Source organism: Gymnoscopelus microlampas, assembly GCF_963454915.1.
Source record: "Gymnoscopelus microlampas genome assembly, chromosome: 16".
NCBI classification, from domain to species: domain Eukaryota; kingdom Metazoa; phylum Chordata; class Actinopteri; order Myctophiformes; family Myctophidae; genus Gymnoscopelus; species Gymnoscopelus microlampas.
This window is the reverse complement of record NC_139953.1, coordinates 22,614,596-22,636,728: the sequence shown is the minus strand read 5'-3', so window position 1 is coordinate 22,636,728 and position 22,133 is coordinate 22,614,596. Positions and strand designations below refer to the sequence as shown.

At 41.1% G+C, this 22,133-nt stretch overlaps 1 protein-coding gene across 1 annotated transcript in view; it reads left to right on the top strand.

Annotated features, from left to right (window-relative positions):
• syne1a (spectrin repeat containing, nuclear envelope 1a) overlaps positions 1–22,133 on the top strand; it is a gene marked incomplete at its 5' end in the record, with an annotated part of 159,284 nt that overhangs the window by 5,845 nt on the left and 131,306 nt on the right. The window contains 18 exon segments of the mRNA XM_084082326.1: positions 3,777–3,872; positions 5,053–5,136; positions 7,325–7,345; positions 7,627–7,719; positions 8,154–8,335; positions 8,901–9,097; positions 10,368–10,480; positions 13,533–13,640; positions 14,443–14,580; positions 15,454–15,618; positions 15,827–15,939; positions 16,450–16,618; positions 17,131–17,227; positions 18,711–18,916; positions 19,855–20,019; positions 20,344–20,496; positions 20,965–21,108; positions 21,297–21,473. Of these exon segments, the coding sequence (XP_083938452.1) occupies positions 3,777–3,872; positions 5,053–5,136; positions 7,325–7,345; positions 7,627–7,719; positions 8,154–8,335; positions 8,901–9,097; positions 10,368–10,480; positions 13,533–13,640; positions 14,443–14,580; positions 15,454–15,618; positions 15,827–15,939; positions 16,450–16,618; positions 17,131–17,227; positions 18,711–18,916; positions 19,855–20,019; positions 20,344–20,496; positions 20,965–21,108; positions 21,297–21,473 (2,421 nt within the window).

Sequence of the window (22,133 nt, the reverse complement as noted above, 5' to 3'; positions counted from 1 at the left end):
CCAAATAATTACCTGAGTAAGATTAATAAAGTATCTAGTGAAAAGAATACTCAAGTACAGTACAGAGCATTATAACTACTGTTACAAGAACACTTTATTCAGAAAAGTACTGAAGTACTGTAAATGTAACTGAGTAAATGTAACTTGTTATTTCCCACCTTTGCCATCAAGGCACTTTTTTACTTATGTAAACCTGTGATGTGACAATAAAGATGATTCTGATTCTGATTCATTTGACCAATACACTACTTAACTTCTCATTGTGTTCACACAGAATCCAAAACATTAAACACAATTTTCATAATGTACATTCCAGATAAGTCATAATGAACTGTACATGCAATTCTCATTCCACTTTGACATTCCAGTTTTGTTCTCTATTGGTTGTGTACTTTTCCCATTCACATTGGCACAGTTTGTTGAGTAAATCATGGCATGCAAAATACTATGTACATTGAACTTTGTGTTTTTACAAAAAATAAGGCCTGCATGTTGGGTGATTAGAGTGAATAAGTTATAACTTCCTGTCACACAATTGAAGAGTAATGGAGAACACATGCTGTCAATTTATACCGAAAAATTAAGCAAGAAACAAGTGTTAGTTGGGGCCGTGGAAGAGGTGTCCGACTGTGTGGTGGTGGAGCAGGATGTAGAGTGACACACAGAGGACAGGTAGGCAGGGAGGAGAGAATGGATGCCCAAGTAGAACTTGACAGTTTTGTTTTGTTTTTACTTTGACAGCAACACTATGTAAATAGTTTGTATTTTGAGTGTCAGGGTTTATGCAATGATCAGAAGGTGCTATATTTGGTTACATTGCTTCGTATAGGCAGTAAGCACATATGTTTCTGTGCCCTCAGACAGCCCATACTAGGTAAGTATTCATTAAAAAGGCACACATAATCCAAAAACGGTACAGAGAGAGAGAGACAGACAAAGAGAGAGAGAAAGAAAGAAAGACAGGAGGAGAGAGAGAGAGAGAGAGAGAGAGAGAGAGAGAGAGAGAGAGAGAGAGAGAGAGAGTTATTAAGAAGGTACCAGGGCAGGAGGCAGGTATAAGCTTTAACAGTTGGTTTAGCTTAGCTCTCACAGGGTTAGAATATGCCCTTGGCTGTGCAGATGATTAGACCGTTCCTGGTATCGGAGGTCATTAATTTATCGCCTAAAGGTATGTGATTAATCGTTAGTATTACCTAGGTGTGATAAGACACGATGAGAAGGCTTTCCTATACCCACACTGCACCCCCACATGGGCTTCCGCTCACTACCTCTCCCTTCCCCCTTACTTTTCTATTCCACACTCCACAGGTATAACAAAAGAAGTCTTATGAGCTCTGACAAAGGTTTATATGAGGCAGGAAGTATGAGAACAGGTAATTTACAGAGAAGATTAATGACTCTCATTACTGCAGGGAGTTCACCAGAGTAATTCACCAGTTATAGACAATAGACATAACCTACATACAGAGCAGAACGTCATGACATTTTGTGAGTTTTTCTTTTGTTTTCTGAAATCAGAGGAGGAAGTGTACTACAATCAATAGGGTGCTTTTGCGCAGGCTTGTGTAGCTTTAGCCTAATCATTAAGATCGCGCAAGAATTTTGTGAATTTCGTGTGCTCAGCCGGTACAGAGCTTTTAAGTTGCATGGGAGAGGGAAAGGAAGAAAGAGAAAGGAAAGGGTTTGCATTCTGACAAATCCTTTCTGAGAATGTCGGAGCTTAATTATGGAGGGTCTGGTGGCTGGTATGAGTCTCATCATCTCTCAGGTATTTCACAGGCCAAGAACTATTACTAGTAACGGTTACTGTATAGTCAGCGAAGCAAGCGCTCCTGGAAATGACAACACCAGGAAAGTGATGCTCCACCGACCATTGTAAACATCTGTTCTCTCTCTCTCTCTCTCTCTTGGGTATTTATTACATCCTTGATATCAGACTTCAGTTTTATCTAATAGTTTGGTCTTTCTGTGCACTACTCATCTCTACCAGGCCGACAGGCTGAGAGAAGAAGGTTATGTTTTGTAATTGGCTTCCAAAATTTGTGTGAGGGGCCTATTTATGTCAACAAAAAAGCCATATCATGAACGCAACATCCAATCAATCCCAAATTGGAATTGCAAAGTATAGTATCTAAGCAATATGCAGTAAACTTCATGCATGAGTGATTTTCCCAAAGTGGATAAGTTTAATTTTGGAATGACATACAGACTCTCTCTGTAAGAATCCTCACAGTCAGTCTGCACATGAGACAACAGACAGACACTCTCTCACTGTTCACAGTCAATTATGACTCTGTTCACAGTCAATTATGACACAGACACTCACTTGTAATTAGCTCATTAGGCCATTGATTTATTTATTTTTTTAGCGGATGTGGCTGAACAGAGGAAATTGATATTACTTTCTTATTTTGTGATTAGTTCGAAGATTTCCCCATTAGGTTTGGGATTATAATGAACAAACAGGTGAATGTCACTTCAATTAGCTCTTGGCATAATTTATCCCTCTGAAATGTAAGTGTTTTTGTGCTGCCACTTTATGATAGGGGCACAGTCAAGTGCTGTCTGAATATTTGAGTATCCAAAGCCATGAAACAACATGAGAAGAGGAATTAGCGATGAGAGCTACTGCATTTGATAATTAATTTCCAAAGACGGGAGGTTGGCGTCCCTTCTCCCACTGCCTTCTATCATTTTTCTTGCTGCCAGTCTTTCTGCTCAATTATCCCTCTCTCATATAGACTGGGTGTCAAGGGCTGTTCATCTCTCTCTCACTCACACACACACACACACACACACACACGCACACGCACATGCACATGCACATGCACATGCACTCAACTCACACATACAGTATGTCTCCCTTCCCTCTTCTCACTTTCTTTTTGCTGTTAATCTCCTTGTGAATGGCTCGCTCGTCAGAACGCTTTCCCCCTCTAAAGCTCTCCTCAGCTGCGCCATGTGAATGTACTTTAAGAGAAATCCTTGATGTGGCGTCAGGGCGAAACAGAGATATGTGGATTTTCACCAGTCTGGAAGTCTGTGTCAGGGCAGGGGAGGTAGTCAATGAGAAGGATTCATTTTGGAATCATCAGCATATTTTGGGATTTGAAGACCCCATTTAGAGCTCAGTGGGCTTCTACTTGGGGCTGAATCTGTCTGTCATTAATAAACGACTCTTATACCAGGGCCTACTTTTATCCCTGTTTCATGTTGAAATCATCATTTGACTGTTATGAAAGCTCTCCTTTCATAAGCTCTTCTTTTTTCCCCCGTTTTGCTTGTATGCATTGCAACGATTGCACAATTTTGGTGTAGATTAAAACTAAAGGGGAAATCATGTGATTGTTTCATATTTGTGCACGTTGCGAGAGCTGTTAAACCCACAATCCCAGTTATTTGTTGCATTCCAGGAAAGATTTGTTTGAATCTATCGCATACCACATGTAAACAGCAAATGTACTGTACAGTATGTAACTGTTTGATAGAGCATAGAATCAGAATCAGCTTTATTGTCACATCACAGGTTTACAGAAGTAAAAAAGTGGGTGAAATTCGTTTTCGTGCATAGTTCCGATTGTATTGTTATTTCCATAGAATATTCATACTCAGACATACTCTTAACCCACTAGGATGCAGGTTTTTGTTGTGTGTAAAAGTGAAACTGCATTCTTCAATGATTTTATTCACAAATCAAATCCAGGATGTCAAAATAAGTATGTCTTTACAAAAGATCTCACATCTCTTTTTGGTGACGTTTATTTTGTCACATATAGCGTGTCCCTCCCATGGTGGTGACAGACCTGTTTGAGGACATCCAAGACGGGGTGATGCTTCTGGCTCTACTGGAGGTTCTGTCTGGACAGAAGCTGGTGAGACTCACAGCCCACATGGCCGGTTGCACTGCACGTGATGTTGGCTGCAGAGCTGTTCCCAGCTCTGTTCCAAACCCTTTCCATGCTGGATTATGTTCTAACTCTTTCATTTGATCCTGTTGATCTGATATGACAAGGCCCCCTTGGTCAAATAACAGTGGAATGCAAATTGATGAACACAGAGCCTGAATCACAGTTAACCCATTAAGACCTGAGGCCGATTCTACAAATGCCTTAATCTAAACCAGTAGTTCTATCAAGATTTTTCAAAAATGTTCAAAAATAACAGATGTACAAGTGACGTTCTGCGAGCTTGTATATCTGCTATTTTTTAATAGCCAATGCAAAAATCTAAAATGACACGGATGCTTTCCCGGTTTTAATGGGTTAAAAACAATTTCATTAATCACAATTGGCTCTGTTTATATTGTAAAGATCACCGCTGAGATTTGCTTAACACATTAACGGGAGAAAAGAACCATAGATCACAGCGTGAATGTAATACGAGCCTTAATTACATGGAAATAAACATAGTTTTGGCCTTTATTATAATCAGCCAGATTAACAAGGAAAGATCATAGTGGTTCACACGTACATGCGGTATGTACTCATGTACGTACTTACATACATACACACACAGACCCACAGATCCATAGACACTACACATATCCCTGTAGACCAATATTGCCCAAGGTCTTAGCTGTCTACTTATGTCTGATCGATCCAGTTGCTTATGGGCAAGCACATCTCTGGTTTGATCTCTGTGTCTCGAGGTGTTTTTTCATTTGGTTTTCTGTTTCTATTCTCTGTATTTGTCTATGATTCACAATTTAGTAAATTGTTTGGTTTTTCCTGTTTATTAACATCACTGCTATTATTGCTATTTTTGAAAATCTTAAAGATATTTCAATTTTGAAACATTTTCAAAAATTTGCTAAAGTAGGGACACCAGGTTTAAAGTGTTTATTACCTTCTGTAACAAAGAAACGTGAATTTTTCAAAATCAGTTTCAGTTTTTCCTACAGTGCTTGCACAACAGTGTTCTCTCACTCTCACTCCCACTCTCTTCTCTCTCTCTATCTCTCTCTCTCTCTCTCTCTCTCTCTCTCTCTCTCTCTCTCTCTCTCTCTCTCTCTTGCTCTCCATCTCTACCCATCATTATTCTGTTTTCCTCCAGCCATGTGAGCAGGGCAAGAAGCTACGGAGGATCCACTGCGTCTCCAACATTGGTACAGCGCTCAACTTCCTGGAGGGCAGGAAGGTAAGAGTTCAATCCTCTGTTTACCCCTCTTCCTTCTCTTTCCCATCTGGCTGCTCTCCTACTGCCTTGTGGGCACAAAACACTGACTGACCCTTTGTGACCCCTCTCTCTCTCTCATCTTTCTTCCCCCCTTTCACCCCCCTTTGTTGAATGAATCTCCTTCTTTGCTATTCTATCCTCACTTCATCCCCTGGCGCCACAGTACTCCGTCTCCTCTGTGTATCCACGAATCATGCAATGGATCAATGAAATCGCTCCTCAAAACACATTTGTTTTTGTTTTTCTGTGATTTGTGTATTTTTGTCTCAGTAAAACAAATCTCAGTCTCAGTACCTCAAGAATTCAGCTCTTTACTTCCACCGATTAAATCATGTTTTGTCATTTTTATACATATCTATACATATTGCCTGATGTACTTGTTTGTTTGAAAGAAAAAGGAAAAGGGTTCATTTCAGTAGAAAATACTGTTCATCATCATATTTGCTTTATTGCTTTATTTCCCTCCCCTGTGTCATTTCAACTCCTCACTTCTCTACCCCTCTTTAATTCTTTGTCTGTCTCATCTCCTCCATGCCATCCTCTCTCATCATCCTTGTTGCCATGTTCCAAGTAGCCTGGTGGGATCCTCTTCCCTGCCTCGCTGACAGACGTATGTCCAAACCCAGTGTATTTCTCCCTCCCGTCCAGTCGAAACGAGTTGGCCACACTAGTATCAAACACCCCCCCCCTCCGTGTGTGAGATCAGTATTAGATCCCCAGAGCTTCTGCCGGCATGTCCTTGGATATACATAAATAAATCCATAAGTGCGAGCTGCCGTCTGCGGGGACATTGATTTGACTTCCTCAAGTGTGACAGGGGTTAAAACCGTAAATCCTAAAGCGGTAATCTGCAGTCTGGAGATGAGACGGCGATGGGGCTGTGTTTTGCCATGCTGCGCCAGCTGTGTGTGGGCGTGCGCACTCGGTGCGTTCATGGGCGTGCTTGCACGTGTGTGTGTGTGTGTGTGTGTCTGTGTCTGTGTGTATATGTATGTAGTTGTCAGTGTGTTCAGAAACATTCTATGTAAATGTGGTCTGTGTGTAAATCATTCAAAACGTCTAGACCATATTTACATTCCACGTTAGATGTGGGCCGTACGCCTGTGAGTGCTTCTACCTCATATATCTATCATAACAGGAAATAATGATGAGCCTGTTGGTTTTCCAATGTGCTTTCCTTTGCTTGCTCGAGTGTGTGTGTGTGTGTGTGTGTGTGTGTGTGTGTGTGTGTGTGTGTGTGTGTGTGTGTGTGTGTGTGTGTGTGTGTGTGTGTGTGTGTGTGTGTGTGTGTGTGTGTGTGTGTGTGTGTGTGTGTGTGTGTGTGTGTGTACACACTTCCACACGGTGTACACACAACAATTTAATATTAACCATTCCAACTGCTCATAGCAGTGATGGGTTGCCATGATAACCCACTGTGTGTTCTAATATGGAGCCATATACTGCAGGCATTCTCATCAACTAGATATCCCACAATTCTCCATGGAAACCTCATCTGCCGCCCTCCGCCTTATAATGGAGTGGCGATTTATACCTATTATGACCTGTGGTGCTGTGCCACTTCAGCTCCTCTGTAATATATACTCCTCTCTGTGATGATAAGGTTAGATATCCACTATCTAACCACATCTGGCAGCGTCCAACTCCACCACTCTCTCTCTCTCTCTCTCCCCCTCTCTTTCTTTATCCCTTTGTTTCTGTAATACCTGTCTCTCGATTTCTGTTCCTCTATCTCTGTGTCTCTGTCTGTCCCTGTGTGTGTGTGTGTGTGTGTGTGTGTGTGTCTGTCTGTCTGTCTGTCTGTCTGTCTGTCTGTCTGTCTGTCTGTCTGTCTGTCTGTCTGTCTGTCTGTCTGTCTGTCTGCCAGCCATTCAAAGGAGCTTTATTGGCATGAGAAAACATACGTTTACATTGCCAAAGCAAGTGTCTCTCTCTGCTGGGTATAATCCCCTGTGTCGGTGTAGAGGGGATAGATCTCACCTCTCAACCACCCATTCAGGTTCTCTCACCACAGACTCTTATCTACCATCCCACAGTCAATGAGGCATTTCCTTTCAATCAAACCTGCACAGTACAGTACTTCTAACATCTCTCTGTCTGTCTGTCTGTCTGTCTGTCTGTCTGTCTGTCTGTCTGTCTCACACTCCAGTCTGCGTACAGAGGATCTCCGGTTAGTATCACTATCTTATTGGACATATTCATAACTGCCATGAATGTATTTTTACATTGAGATTTGATGTACAGACAGAGACAGAATTGCGGATTATGACCGCATATTGTAAATTATGTGAAAACATATTACGTACAAGATTGAATTAGCAGATTGAGGGAAATGGTGTGCATTAATCCATATATATGAGATTATATGAATTGCAAGCGGACTCGATATCTGGAGTTATTTGGTTTCAGATATGAAGTGCTCCAATGCTGGTATATTGTGTTTTGATACAGATCAAGCTAGTCAACATAAATTCTACAGATATCGTGGACGGACGACCATCAATTGTACTTGGGTTGATGTGGACCATCATACTCTATTTTCAGGTAAAGCCCCTTTTGTTAGACTGGTTTTATGGTTTAGGTTTAGGGTTTTTATCAAAAATGTCTTTGTTATTCCCCGGGGCTGAAATTGGGGGAACCAGAATGTCAGATGAGTGATATTTTCAAGACTCATTATCTGTAAACGTGTGTGCATTCATAATGAATTAAGTATTAATAGAATGTGTTAGACATTTTCTATTTTCGAGTAACATATTTCACACATATGCAAAGTTCTACAAATACACTGTCGCCTCTAAAAATGACAAACATACACTTCTTGAAAACGTTTATCTAAAGGCTTAAAAAGACACCTAAAGAAAATAACATTGCTCTGTTGTGTGCGATCCTTCCACCCTCATGTCTAAAGGCTTCAATCAGTCCTGAACAGACTCCTGCTATGACTGTCTGACCTTTTATGGATCTCTCCTGTCCAACAGATCGAGGAGCTGACCAGTAGCTTAACGATACTGCACGCTCCGTCCAGCAGCACCTCCTCACTGGACAGTTCTGCCAGCAGCACTGAAGCCACAAGCCCACCTGTCAACAGGAAGCTCCTAGCACCTGCACAGGGTGGGGCCAGGAAAGCTCTGCTCAGATGGGTCCAGCAAACAGCCACCAAGTATGTCATCGCTCGTTATTTAACCCATTCATTCAATACGGGAACGCATCTACAAATGTCTTCTAAATCCTAACAGTTTTTTGAAAAAATTGTTGCTATATATATCAGTGGTGCTCAAACTTTTTCATATCAAGGACCCCCAAAATGATATGCGTTTGGCCGCGGACAGAAGATTTTAGTTACAAATGTTCACTTTGAAAAATATATATATTCAAAGATTTGCAAAAAAAATCACGATTTTTCACTATAAGCTTGTTTGTTTTGAATAGCCAAAGAAATCTTAAAATGACACACATGCGTTACCGGTCTTACCCAATTAAGTTTGGCAGTGCACAGCAAACATCTTGCTAAATGCAACAAAAGAAAATATATTCGAACAAAAGCAGTTTAAATTAATGCGAATTTACCACACAAAATAAATGCTCCCGGTGTGTAAAAGAGGACCTTTAACTCCTTGGTTCACCTGTACCAGTATAGCATGTGATTATTAAAATCTATTATTCTATTATGCTCTTTCTCGTCCCTAATGATGTTCTTATGTCTTCTGTCCCCTCCATCATGCCAGGCGTCTAGGTATTGATGTGAGGGACTTTGGCCCTAGTTGGCGGACAGGTGTAGCATTCTTTGCAGTTATCCTTGCCCTCCGACCTAACATAGTAGATATGGAGTGTGTACGGCGGAGAGCAAACCGAGAGAATCTACACGAGGCCTTCTCATTGGCTGAGACTGAGTTGGGCATTCCGCAACTTCTTGACCCAGAAGGTAATCAACATTTCTATATTTTCCCACTGTGATTAAATAATTGAAAATAATAGTTAGGCTGATATGATCATGAGACATTTTCCTTGCAATGGGCCTGTCTAAACATGCATTAGCCACTTAAGCCCTATATAATTCATTGTACGAAGAATATCGAAATGGACACAGGGGGAACAGTGACGTCACCCATTGGTTTCTACAGACCCGTTTTGTCTGTTTTTCAGCTAATTCAAATCCACCAATTCACCAAAGCAACCGGAAATGCTATTGGCTGGAAGGGCAGCAAGGGCGGGTCTTCACTCGGTAGAACCAGTAGAAGCATACCCTACTTTATCATCAATGTAAAAATTAATGGGACCATAATTTACACACTATCGCTTTAAAATAGCGATAAACAAAGTATTTATGAAAATGTTTACTACAGTAATAAAGTAAAGTCTGGCCAAATAAACATTCACTTGAATGGAGTGTTAATCCTTCTGCAACCAGCAGGAGTGGAAATAGCGACCTTCTAGGCCATTAATGAGATCTGCAACGTTTTAATCGACTCATTGGCTTCATTTTCAAGACGGCATGCTTCTCACCTGACCTGTATACAGGCTACTCTATAATTGCAGTTGGTTTGATAATAATAAAAGCCAAATGCCACAGAAATCTTCAAAGAAAAATTCACACAACTGAACTTTTTTGTGTAATAATTTATATGTAATAAATGTGTATTACATGAAATCATATTCAACAGCTACCTTATATTCCTATACAAATGGCTTTTCAAAAGTACAGAAATACAGCGGTTAATATCAAATTTGCTCATGAATCAAACTGCCAAATGCCATCTGTGCCCCTTCACGCTTGCCCTTCAGAATGAGCCCTGACAAATCAAGCTTGACATCGGGATAATGAAGGATCATTATGCCATGCGAGTCAGCACCGCTGAACCTCCATACCAAACTTGTGCTGAAGAGCCGAAGTTCGATCATATAACGGGCTAGCCCTCTCTGATGTCAATCAAACAGCTCTGTTAGTTTCATGTCAATGGCCACAGGAATGCAAATCACCAAGTAGCACAAGTTTAGATTTGAGCTCCTTCCTTGTCTGCTGACTACGTTCACATGAGCTCTAATGATGACGTCCGAGCTGTTGTTTTAACCACTTAAGCCCTATAATACTTCATCATACTTTGTAATACGATGAATAGCAAAAATGGCCGACCTAGGTGTAACATTTACCAGTGTTATTGTGGCTAATGGCATTACTGTGTTTGCCTCCTCAGATGTAGATGTAGACAAGCCTGATGAGAAATCCATCATGACCTACGTAGCGCAGTTTCTGAAGTGTCACCCTGACCGCCATCACAGCGACTCAGAGGGTCTGCCAGAGGAAGAGGTAACCTGGCCTGGCTGTCACACTCTTTCGTTCTACAGAGCAAAAATCCTGATTTAAAGCCGTGTTCATTTAAAGCTATAACCTTTCTGTGTGGATAAAACATTATTTTAACCACTTGAACCCTAGCATCACTGTTCTGGGGAGCGAAAATAGCCGTTCTACAAGCTCAGCTTGTAGATCGAGCATTTACGCTGAATGTGTTTCGAAGATATTTAATGTAGTGCTAAAAGAGGATGGGTTTAGTATAGAGCCCTTGGGAATCAACTAAGTATAGGTTTTTAAACTAATCTGTTAAAAGATATTTAGATTTTGTGGTTGGATAGGACGTACTGGTTGAGAAGAGATAGTGCATTAAATTAAAAGGGAAATGTTTTGCCTTCCTAAATGAGCTATGCGTTATAGTAAAAAAAAAAAGAAAGAACGTTGACGCTTATGCACGGGGCCCCGGTTCAAATCCCAGGTAGGACATGAAAGTTATGGATTGCAGCTTTAACACCCTTACTGGTCCATTTTTACACCTTCCGAGTCAAATGAACACTCAGGATTTTTCATTGTAGATATATGCCATTTTTTTCTTCATCACAGTTGCATCCCCTCATCGTTCACCTAGTGTGCATGATCCGTCTTCCTCTCCTGATTAGTCTCAAATCACATTTTGATCTACAGTGTGTCTAACTTTACCCATAACACCTCTCCCCTTCCCCATTAGTTTATATTAAAGTGTAGCGTCCAGTCCTGGGTCCAATACTATATGCAAATTGATACATGGCTGAGACATGTGTGTTTGTGCGTGTGTATATATATATATATATATATATATATATATATATATATATATATATATATATACAGTGTGTGTGTGTATATATATATATATATATATATATATATATATATATATATATATATATATATATATATATATATATATATATATATATATATATATATATATATATATATATATATATAGTATACATATATATATATATATATATATATATATATATATCCGGTGGCACACATGTGGGGTTTACCACATAGTTACATTCATTGTCCCTAGATGATCTGACTTTTATCTAAATTTTACTAATGTGGTAAACTCCACCCATCTGGTACAGCAAGCAAATTTAAACAAATACTAGGAATGAGTTCCAGTGTCTAAATGTTGGCCCAGGTTTGGTCGTATGTTTCCTGTTCTTGATTGCTTCCTTTTTGCGCATCTTTCTCTTGGTGTATAGCCTAATTTATACTTTGTTGTATATGACGGTGGCGTGTGCCAAAAATAGCCAACATAAAAAGCTTGTAGATTCGCTATTTCTATGCACGACACCATCGTACGACGGAGTGTATGTTATAGGCATATTTCCTTGTCTGTCTCTCTCTGGTCTCTCGTGGTTGTTGTGTGATGATTGTTCTCCTGTGGTTGTTGTTGCTGCCTCTGTCCTACAGTTCGGTCTTGCTCCTCGAGATATTGAGGAAATGTTGGAGGTAGGTTGTATAGTAAATTAAGGTCCCTTGGGCAAGCTTTCCATCAAACTTTGCAGCTGAATATCATTAAAGCCCATTATACTTGTGAGCGGGTGTTTCGTGTGTCAGAAATTGCAGATCTACAAGCTCACAACGTGTCCCTCCCAGCACAACGCATTGTGGGCATGTAGATCTGCTATTTTTGGTGTGCGAGATGGCACGCAACTAAAATCAGGCTTTAGGTTCTCCCTTGCACACCTGCACACTTACCATATAAATTACATCAGGGTTTATTTGCTATGGCTATATTATTGAATTACAGTATTGGTACCTACTGTACATTGTGTGGGTAAGGTTAACGTTGTTTTCATGTAGAATAGGGACCCATTTGTTAATACTGTCACTTTATCTCACCTGAGGTGATGTTACTGCCCTGGGGTTTCACCAGTGATGATAACAAGAGGAAGTCCTGTATAATATGATGTGATATATTACCATTTATTACCATTACCACCAAGAACTGTGGCTCCCATTTCTCCATTAGCATGACAATGAGGGCCCCCTGGCGTAGCAGTGCACATTGGTGCAACGTGTTTGATGGAAGGCTTGTGAACAGAGGTGGGTTGTTTGTTAAGGTTGCGGTGTCAGGAGCTCTGACACACTGTGAAGCCACGCTAACCGTTCTCGCTTCTGTGTCAGGCTGTGATGTTCCTTGCTGTTTATAGTTGTTGTAGTTGTGGTGTTGGTGTCAGATAGCTTGCTCCTGACATTCGTCTTACTAACCCACTGAGATTTGTAATGTTTAAATAATGCTTTTGTCTCACTCTCACCCTTGCAAATGTCAATTAGAGCCTGTATTTTGTTTTGTTTTGTTTGTCTTTTGTTTTTGAAACATAAAAATGACCAAATATATATATATTTAAAAGTAATAATATAAAGGACAATGGAAGCATAGATAAATAAAATGAACTGTACATGTTCAGGGGGAGTGTGGTTTGGTAGATAATAGAATGCTTCCCCTTGGAAATAGGAAACTCCATCTTCACGGCGGAAACCCAAACAAAGAATAGAATTTGAGGCTGGGCTGCCTAAAGGGGCCAAAGCGAATCAATAAAAAAGAAAAGAAAACTGGAACTGAATAGCTTTAGAATTAAATAGGCTTTCTAATCAGCTTTTGAGTGGGATGGGATTATTGTCATGGCTATTTAAAAATCCAATGAGAATTTAGTAGGGGGTCTTTAACATGGTTCTCTGTTAAAAATGAGTGCTTTTAGCAGCAGTTGGTTTTGAGATTATGTCTTGGTGGGGGGTTACGGTTGATTAATAGTACACATGTTTAACAGTACACACTGTGCCCTCTCTTTATACCTCTAACCCCCCTCCATCCTTTCATCCGCCGGCCCTCAAACATCTCCCTCCGCCTGCACTTTGAGTTTTCTAATCACTTTGCCTCTCCATCCTCCCGTTTTTCTGCTTCTCCTCTCCTTTGTCTTTATGTCACTCCTGTTTCTTGCATTCCATCCCTTTGTCTTCATTGTGTTGTCCACTCTCCTCCACTCCTTTGCCCCTCCCGGCCTCCCAGAGAGAGCAGCGCAAGAGCCTCAGGGAGCTGAAGATGTGGCTTGACCAGCTGGAGAGAGATGCCGCACAAGCCCAGGAGATTGAGGGCAATCTCAGTCAGCAATACCAGGTTTGTGTGTGCACGTGCGTATGCGCAAGCTTGTGCGTGTGCATTGCCGTGGTGTGTCATTGTTTATGTACAGTATGTGTGTGGGCGTATTTGTGTCTGTGTTTTCGTTTGCCCGAGAGAACGAGAGAAGGAACTCCAAGAGGAGTTCAAAGTCTGTGCACATTCAAGAACAGTTCTAACATGGCACTGAAAATCTCATGCACACACGCGCACACACACACACACACACACACACACACACACACACACACACACACACACACACACACACACACACACACACACACACACACACACACACACACACACACACACACACACACACACACACTATACACACATGAAAGCACCACAGATGCAACATGTGCGTCTGGGCAGATACACAGACAATAAAATGATCAGTCTGATCAGTGGCATTACGCTGCCATATTTCAACCAATCAGGTTTATTCCACCTAGCCTCAGGATATGTTCCATATTTGGCAGCATGATGAGGGATATCCCACATTTCCTTTGTACATTGTTCTGTGAAGTCAGGGAATGTAAAGCCAAAGCCGGGAGAGGATTTAAGAACAATTAGCAACAGTTTCTGACAGTGAATGTGTAATTAGTCTGCAATACGATGTGGTAGTACTGAGTCTACTGACTAGTGGAGAGGATTTCATTGAACTGACACTTCTTATGATTTGTGCAGGCTGTTCCTTGAATGTTTTATGGCTTTTTATTTTCATGGCATAGCGAGTTGTGCATCATTATAGATTTCCCCACTTTTTTTGTTTTGGTGTATTTTTCTCTGTCTTTAGCTCTTCAAGAGTCTGCGTGTCCAGCTGGAAATGAGGAGGAAGCAGGTGGAAGCAGCATTGCAGTCCACGCAGAGGGACGGAATTCTGACTGTAGATCAGGCGCTGGTCAAACAGGCTTTGGAAAGAGTCTCCAATAGGGTGAGAGTAATGGTGGTGTACTGGTGCTATACTTTGTTGTGCTCCGGTGTCGCGCACCGAAAACAGAAGAGCTACAAGCTCGCAACATGTCACATTGCAATGCGTTGTGAGCTTGTATTGGGGCTATTTTCTATATCAGTATAAGTATAAATCAGGCTTTACAGTAAGCACAATCACCTGTTAGCCTCATGGCCAAGTTGCCAATTAAACCACAGCTACTGGTAAATTATGACTGAGAGAGGTTGTTTTCTATTCCAAAATACACGGTCAGAAAATAACTGTGACTGGTTAATTTATGTGGACCAAGAAGAGCTAGTATCCTGACCTGCATGTAATATGCAGGATATTATGCAAGTTTGATGTCACGGTAGGTCAATTAGAACAGCTGCGTATGTCCCTCCTATTGAGAATTCAACTGAATTAATTGGGACATGAATTGAATCCGCTCTAGCGTCACATTGTCACATTTTCATTTTGGCATGTACAGTAGTAAGTTGTCTTTTCCATAGCAATGTATTGTGATGCACCTAGATAGACATTACAATAGACAATAGAAACTGAGGTAGAACAAAATAAGTCTGATTCTGTATCATACAAATGAGAAAAATAAGCATATTTTTTGTCTTTGAGCTACCACCATTTTCACTTCGAGATCTATCCTGTTGTCCTCCTCTCTAGGGCTGCAACTATCCATTATATTTCTTAGCGATTATTCTATCTGTAACTCTTTTTATTAATCGAATAATCAAAAATAGCAGATCTACAAGCTCAGAAGGCGTAACGATGTGACGCCTTGTGAGCTTGTAGATCGGCTATTTTCACTATATAATTATTTTTTATTTCGATTAACTGTTGTACCCGTATTCCTCTTAGCTCCTGGACTGGCACCTGCTGTTGGACAGGTCCCTGCCTTCTCCTCTGGGCACGGTGGGACTGTGGCTGCACCAGGCTGAGGGGGCGCTGCGTCAAGAGATCACAGTTCAACAGGCACCCGATGAGACAGCCAACACTGTCCACAGGACCCTGGAGCAGCACAAGGTTAGCATGGAGGGAAACATAAGATTTGAAAACATAAGATTTGTTTGTTACTGTATGCTTAAATTATACTTGGTTGCACACCTGCGTTGCGAGCAGAAAATAGAAAACAGAAGAACACAAAATGTTTGTGTTCAATTGCTTGTCTATGTCTGTGTGTGTGTGCATGTGAATGTGTGTTTCTCATATACTATACGTACATGTTGTGCAGGATGTGTTGAAAAGCCTGGAGAGCCACAAGCAGGTCTTTCAGAGGATCCATCGGGACAGAAGCATTGATGGGATATCCGTTCCCCCTGACCAGCTCCAGGACATGGCAGAGAGGTAGTAGTTTTTTTATTTACTTTTTGAACAGATTGGTTATTTTAGTTTAATGGAATACTTCACCCTCAACATGATGTTTTTCTATCAATTACTAACCATGTTAAGCCTTGAATTCAAGGAGAATGTGTCCTTCATAGTGAATGAAGAATCCGAAAACGAAGAAAATATGTGATGAATTGAAGAAAATAGGGGTTCAAGATTTACAGCCAAACTATATAAGCAAAACTATATAAAAAATTACCCCAAAGAATCCCACACAACTCTCACAGTATAATTCCAAGTGTCTTGTTTATGTGTATGTTGAAATGTATATGTTTAAGAACCTGGAACTAATCTGGGAATTTCAACATTAGCAACAACATACTGTGTTCATTTAAGTCTGAGAGTGGGTCCATTTCAGGTTTAAATGAACACAGGATTTTACTGTGGTGCTAATTCACATTGGCAATTCATAGGAAGTAAAAGAACATATAAATCATAGCAATATGTCCCATGTGGACTCTCTTTTAGGATGAACTATGTGTCCACCTCTTCCAATGCCCACCTGGCCAAGATGGAATTCCTGGAGAAACAGCACCACATGCAGGCTTTTCTCATCCAGGCAGAGTCCAAACTCAAGTCTTGGATCATCAAATATGGCCGACGGGAGTCCGTTGAAGTGATGCTCCAAAACTATGTTGTAAGCTCAGCCGTACCGTATACATTATCACTCTGTATAAATTGGATGTTGAATTACGAGGCTAGTTAACCTGAAAATGCCTCACATTCATTGTCTGCGTTCCCATGCAGGTAGGCCTATAGGAAATCAGGAAAAATATTAATTATTTCTAGATTTAGATTTTGTTTTAGAATGCCCTAGACAAACATTCTCTCTGTGGACAACTCTATTACTTGATCTTTATTTGAGTTTTACACACACTGTCATTTTGTGTATTACGATTTAAGATTAGTCTATGTGCTACAGTATATGAATCAAAATGGCATAGTTTGATATTCATTATCCATATTACCCTGCCATACAATGTAGGCCATAAATTGAGCTCTGAAAAAAATGTAGATATCTTTGATAAGTAAAATGTCTGGGGACACGGTGTCTTCTCGAATAGGGTTTCCTTCAGGTTTTGACATCACATCAAGGGATCTTTCATTAACATCTTATTAAATTTCACCCATGTCTCCTGTCTCCTCTAGACATTTGTGGAAAAGCAACATTTCTTTGAGAATTATGAGTCATTGTTCCAGTCTCTGAAGCATTCTGCTGAGCTCTATGTCAGCGCTGATGGCTCAGGTGAGAGCAGAAATGTCAAGCCTTCTAATTGATTTGTAATGTGTTTGCAATATTCATAAGTTAACCTTTCTGGAAAGGGCATTCATGTGTTTAATGTTGTATGCGCTATATGTCACTATTTGTGCATTGAATTCCGTAATCGGTCCCTATTGATTATTAAATGTGTGTATTCTTGGTGATTTTGAGGAAGCTGTTATCTGCTATTGAATGGTTCCCTGGGGCAAAATGTGTCCTATCTGACATACCATGAGCGCTGAGTATCTCACAATATACAGTATCTCACCTTCAATCATATCCCCTCTCAACAACTCAATAACCAATCAGACTCTCCTCCATCTCCCCCTTTCTGTTTTACTGGTCGGTAAAAGTGAGGTCTCCAGGCTACTGCTAAATGAGGTTCCTCCACTCCCAGCTCTCAGCAGGGAATACTACTCCATTAGTTAGCTAGCGGCTGCTCCACTTCTACTGTCTCTGGGCACTAACAGAGCTAGCTTGTTGGTTTCATTAAGTTCCAGAGTTGCACAGCTTTAGGGTATGCAGAGGAGGGAAGTGAGGTGTGGCGAGAATCAGGAGATCGGAGGCTTGATTGGTCGACCCCAAAAAATCTAGTCCCCATAAGCCCAGCTGGTAGTCCGTGCCGTGGGCTTTGATTGGCCAGATTGTGGCCCATCTTTTGGGATCTTTCTAAAGGCTTTTCTGCTATCGCGAATTTATGTCGGGAGGACGAGGGGGGTTCGATATGTAATTTTCTGCCATTTGGTTGCAATTGCACTGGCGTATTGATGTGCATTTAAAATAGGTTATTTTCTGGGGGGAATGCAGTTCCTAGTTCCATATTGACTGGCTGGAGTTTTGCACTTGTGTTACAAAGTATGTGAGCCTGAGGATTCTGGACCACTATGATGGATCACATAAGCAAAAACACCACATCCCTCATGTAGCGAGAATATTTTTGAGGTCACGTTGTTGAGTGTGTGTGTGTGTGTGTGTGTGTGTGTGTGTGTGTGTGTGTGTGTGTGTGTGTGTGTGTGTGTGTGTGTGTGTGTGTGTGTGTGTGTGTGTGTGTGTGTGTGTGTGTACTTCTGGGCCTCTGTTTTTAACCCCTTTGTAATCAATTAGTCTCAAACTAGGACTGACCATCCATTTTCTTTAACCTTGGGGGAGAAAAATTTGGAAAAGGCATTTGAAATAATAATGAAAGAAATGATTAATATTAAATAGTGTGGGTTGCGAGATATTATTATTAGGGAGTATTTTTCTTGTTCCCTGAGAGAGGAGGCTTTTACAGCTTCACCCAGCTGATGGCTGCTCAGGTAGCTATGATGAGCACAAGTTGTTGGCGCTTAAGGGTCTTGCACAGGGACACTTCAACACATATATGAGGGGCCAGCTTGGGGTCAAACTGGTTGACGTTACGATTTCCAGACTACCCACGCAGCTACAGCTGCCCAGCCTTATTTATTTATTTCTATCCCTCCTCCAGTGGATGAAGGGGAGACTGGTGTGCGGAGGTTCATGCGGGAGGTGGTGACCCAGTGGAGGAGTCTGTCTGTGGAGGTGCGCAGTGTGAGGAGCATGCTGGATGAGGTGCTGTCCAACTGGGAGAGGTACACGTCCACCGTGGCCTCCTTACAGGCCTGGCTGGAGGATGCAGAGGCAGCCCTGGGCCAGCCTGAGAACACCAAGCGGGTATGAAGTCTAATGCCTAATTTATACTCTTATCGCATGACGCCGTTGCTAGCCAACAAGAACAGCTAACAACGCGTTGCATCACTTGAAGATCTGTGCATGTTGGCAAGCAGGAGTATTAATTGAGCTTACAGCAGCATATTGCTACTGTACATGTAAATATCTCTGACACATTAATGAGAAATGCATTTTGGGTGACTGCTAAAGATTTTCGCATCATAGAAAATTCCCCTCCAGACATTTACAAATTTGATGGTTTGAAATATGACGCAGAGGTACTAATCAATGCGTGCCATATTTTAAAGGATTTTGTATCTTGTGAGAGGAGTCAAATCCACTATGAGTATCAGATGATCCCCTTGGCCTTCCACATGCCTTCACATCACCATGGTTACTTCAATCCTGATTATTATCCCCATTCCCCACTAACCAAGCCCAGAGGATTACACAGCCAATTACCCCAAATGTAATCTCTTTCAATTTTACTGTACATTTTCATTTTTTTCTTCCTTACTCATATCTACCTACCTACAGTATCTATCTATCTACTCTGTCTGTCTGTCTGTCTGTCTGTCTGTCTGTCTGTCTGTCTGTCTGTCTGTCTGGCATCTGTACTGTACCTGTCTATGTACTTTACTTTATTTTATTCGTTTATTTAGACGGAACACTGCATATTAATGAACAATACATATCAATGTAATGTTATTACACCGGTTTTAGCAAAGATGCTAATTTACATCCGCAGTCCCCACAAAAAAAACCAACATAAAAACAAGCAACAATAGAGTACAAAAATAGCAGTGTTTTAGAGGGCAATATATATTTGAATGCTAAAGTGTGTGCGTGTGTTAGTGCGTTTGTGCATGTGTGCAAGTGTATGTGCGAAATCCAACCATAAGCACTGAGGTTCTGACTCCGTTTCCATCCTCTCTTCTCAGGAGTTCTTCAGGATTCTCAACCACTGGATGGATCAGCACAACATCATGAACGACGCAGGAAACTTTCTGATCGAGACGTGTGACGAGATAGTGTCACTGGACCTCAAACAGCAGCTGCTTCTACTGAATGGCCGATGGAGGGACCTCTTTCTCAAAGTGAAACAAGTAATAAACAACAGTCTTGTTTAATCTAGACTTATCAAATGGTTTGTGTTAGTGCATGCTATTGCTTAGGTGTCAGATGAGTTGGGTTAACCTTGCATATAAAGCAATATGATAAATATCATCAAACTTGAGCGTATAAAACTGAGTCAGTCTACTTTGCATGATTGATCTTGGACTCTTTTGAACTGTTGTGGTTAAGCAGAGATTTACTACATCAGGACAACTCACATTATAAAACAAATTTGGAAATTCTGTTTGTCCCAGGCCAGTGAATCTGTGAATGAAAGTTTTCTCAAAATGTGTGTCACCCTCTATTGTCTATAGTATGCCCGTGCAGATGAGGTGGACAAGTGGAGAAAGGACCATTTGAAAGCACTGTCAGCCCTCAGAGATCTACTGGACACGGCTGAGACTAAGCTCAATGCATCTGTCCAGGTGTCCTTCCTGAATGTCCGAGCCTTTCTCCAGGATGTGGAGGTGAGAAACGCACAAGCTCACAGCCTGTTTATCATAATTATAGAACAGAATAACATAGAGAACCATGTGTCTTTACTGCTATAACCGTATATGGTGTTTGTTGATTTTGTCCATATTGATATTGTCACACACATTATGGGTCGATAGCATCATAGTCCCTGTGGTTTTTAGCTGCCTTGCTCAATTTATTTATATATATTGTCTCTGAAGAAAACCTGGTACATTCGGACCTGGACCTGGTACATTCGGTTCCATTTGTACACTCTCTGAGTTAAATTATCAGTCAGGAATTTTCTGTGTACACATGCAGGGCCAGGATGATATGTAATTGCTTTTTAATAATATTTGATCTTTTTAGTATGTCCTACAGACAATAATTACTGTAGTCTTCTCTTGAATGTAGTTCAAGTTTAGTTGTCTTCATCTCTAAGATGACTTTTACTCTTTACTCCCACATCTCTCTCTCAGAATACCAAGCAAAAGGTCGTTGCCATGGAGACACAGTACAAGCTGGCTGCCCGTAGTGCTCAGCTCCTTGTCAAGGATGCGTCACAGGATGAGGGCGCTAGGGTCATGGCTACTATGACAACGGTCAAAGGTCACCTGAGCAAGGTACGCGCCACCATCTAATGGAAAACTTGAAAAACATTTTTTGTCTCTTTTTGACAAAGCAGCACATCTGAGGTAAAGTATGTCAAAGTACAACATCCCAATAACGTTTTCTCAACCTTTTTATCCACATCCTCCATATCACCTCCTTCGGTCAATGTTTAGTTTTCTGTTTATTTGTGTATTTTCAGGTGAGAGAGCGGTGTCCATCCCTGGTGAGGGAGTGCCATGGCCTGCTGCCCCTGCTGGAGGAAATGGAGAAGCACGTCACTGGTTTCTACCAGGCTCTGGAGAGGGCCAGCCGCATCACCGCCGCTGCCAGAGACCCAGACACACAGACCCATGCCCAGCACAAACTCACGTGGCAGGTTAGATACTGCATAATTGCTGTGGCGCAGTTCAAAGAGCGGAACAAACTTTCAATCAAAAATAAAGATACAGTTATCTAATGCAGGGGTCTTCAACATTTTTCAGGCCAAGGACCCCTTAGCTGAGAGAGATGAAGCAGGGACTCCCACTACATATTGGATTCATGTTAAATGTGCATTTTCACACATTTAACCACTTAAACCTCAATACTTTGTAAACTTGTCCTTTGGCCCGATACTTGGTCTGCTTTTTTTTACCCTGAGTCTACACCAAACCTGTTTGCCGAAAATAGCCAATCTACAAGTCTGCGACACGTTGTGAGCCTGTAGATTGACTATTTTCGGCTTATATGTTCCCCCCAGTAGGGATCATACAAAGATTTGGCGGCCCCCCTGCATGTCATTTCGACTGAAAAAAGTGTAAACTGAAGTTACAATTTTGGCATTTAACAGATGCTCTTATCCAGAGCGACTTATAAAGTTTAAGATTGGAGTAAGTTGCATGAATTCTAGTTAGCAAACATCAGGTAAATGTTCAAGTAAATACAGTGCAAAGAAAACAATGAAATGCTACAATTAAAGTAACTAGGATACCAGCAGGTAACCATCAAACCTAGCAATCTGTCTACACAACTGGCTATCTAAATAACATACTTAGCA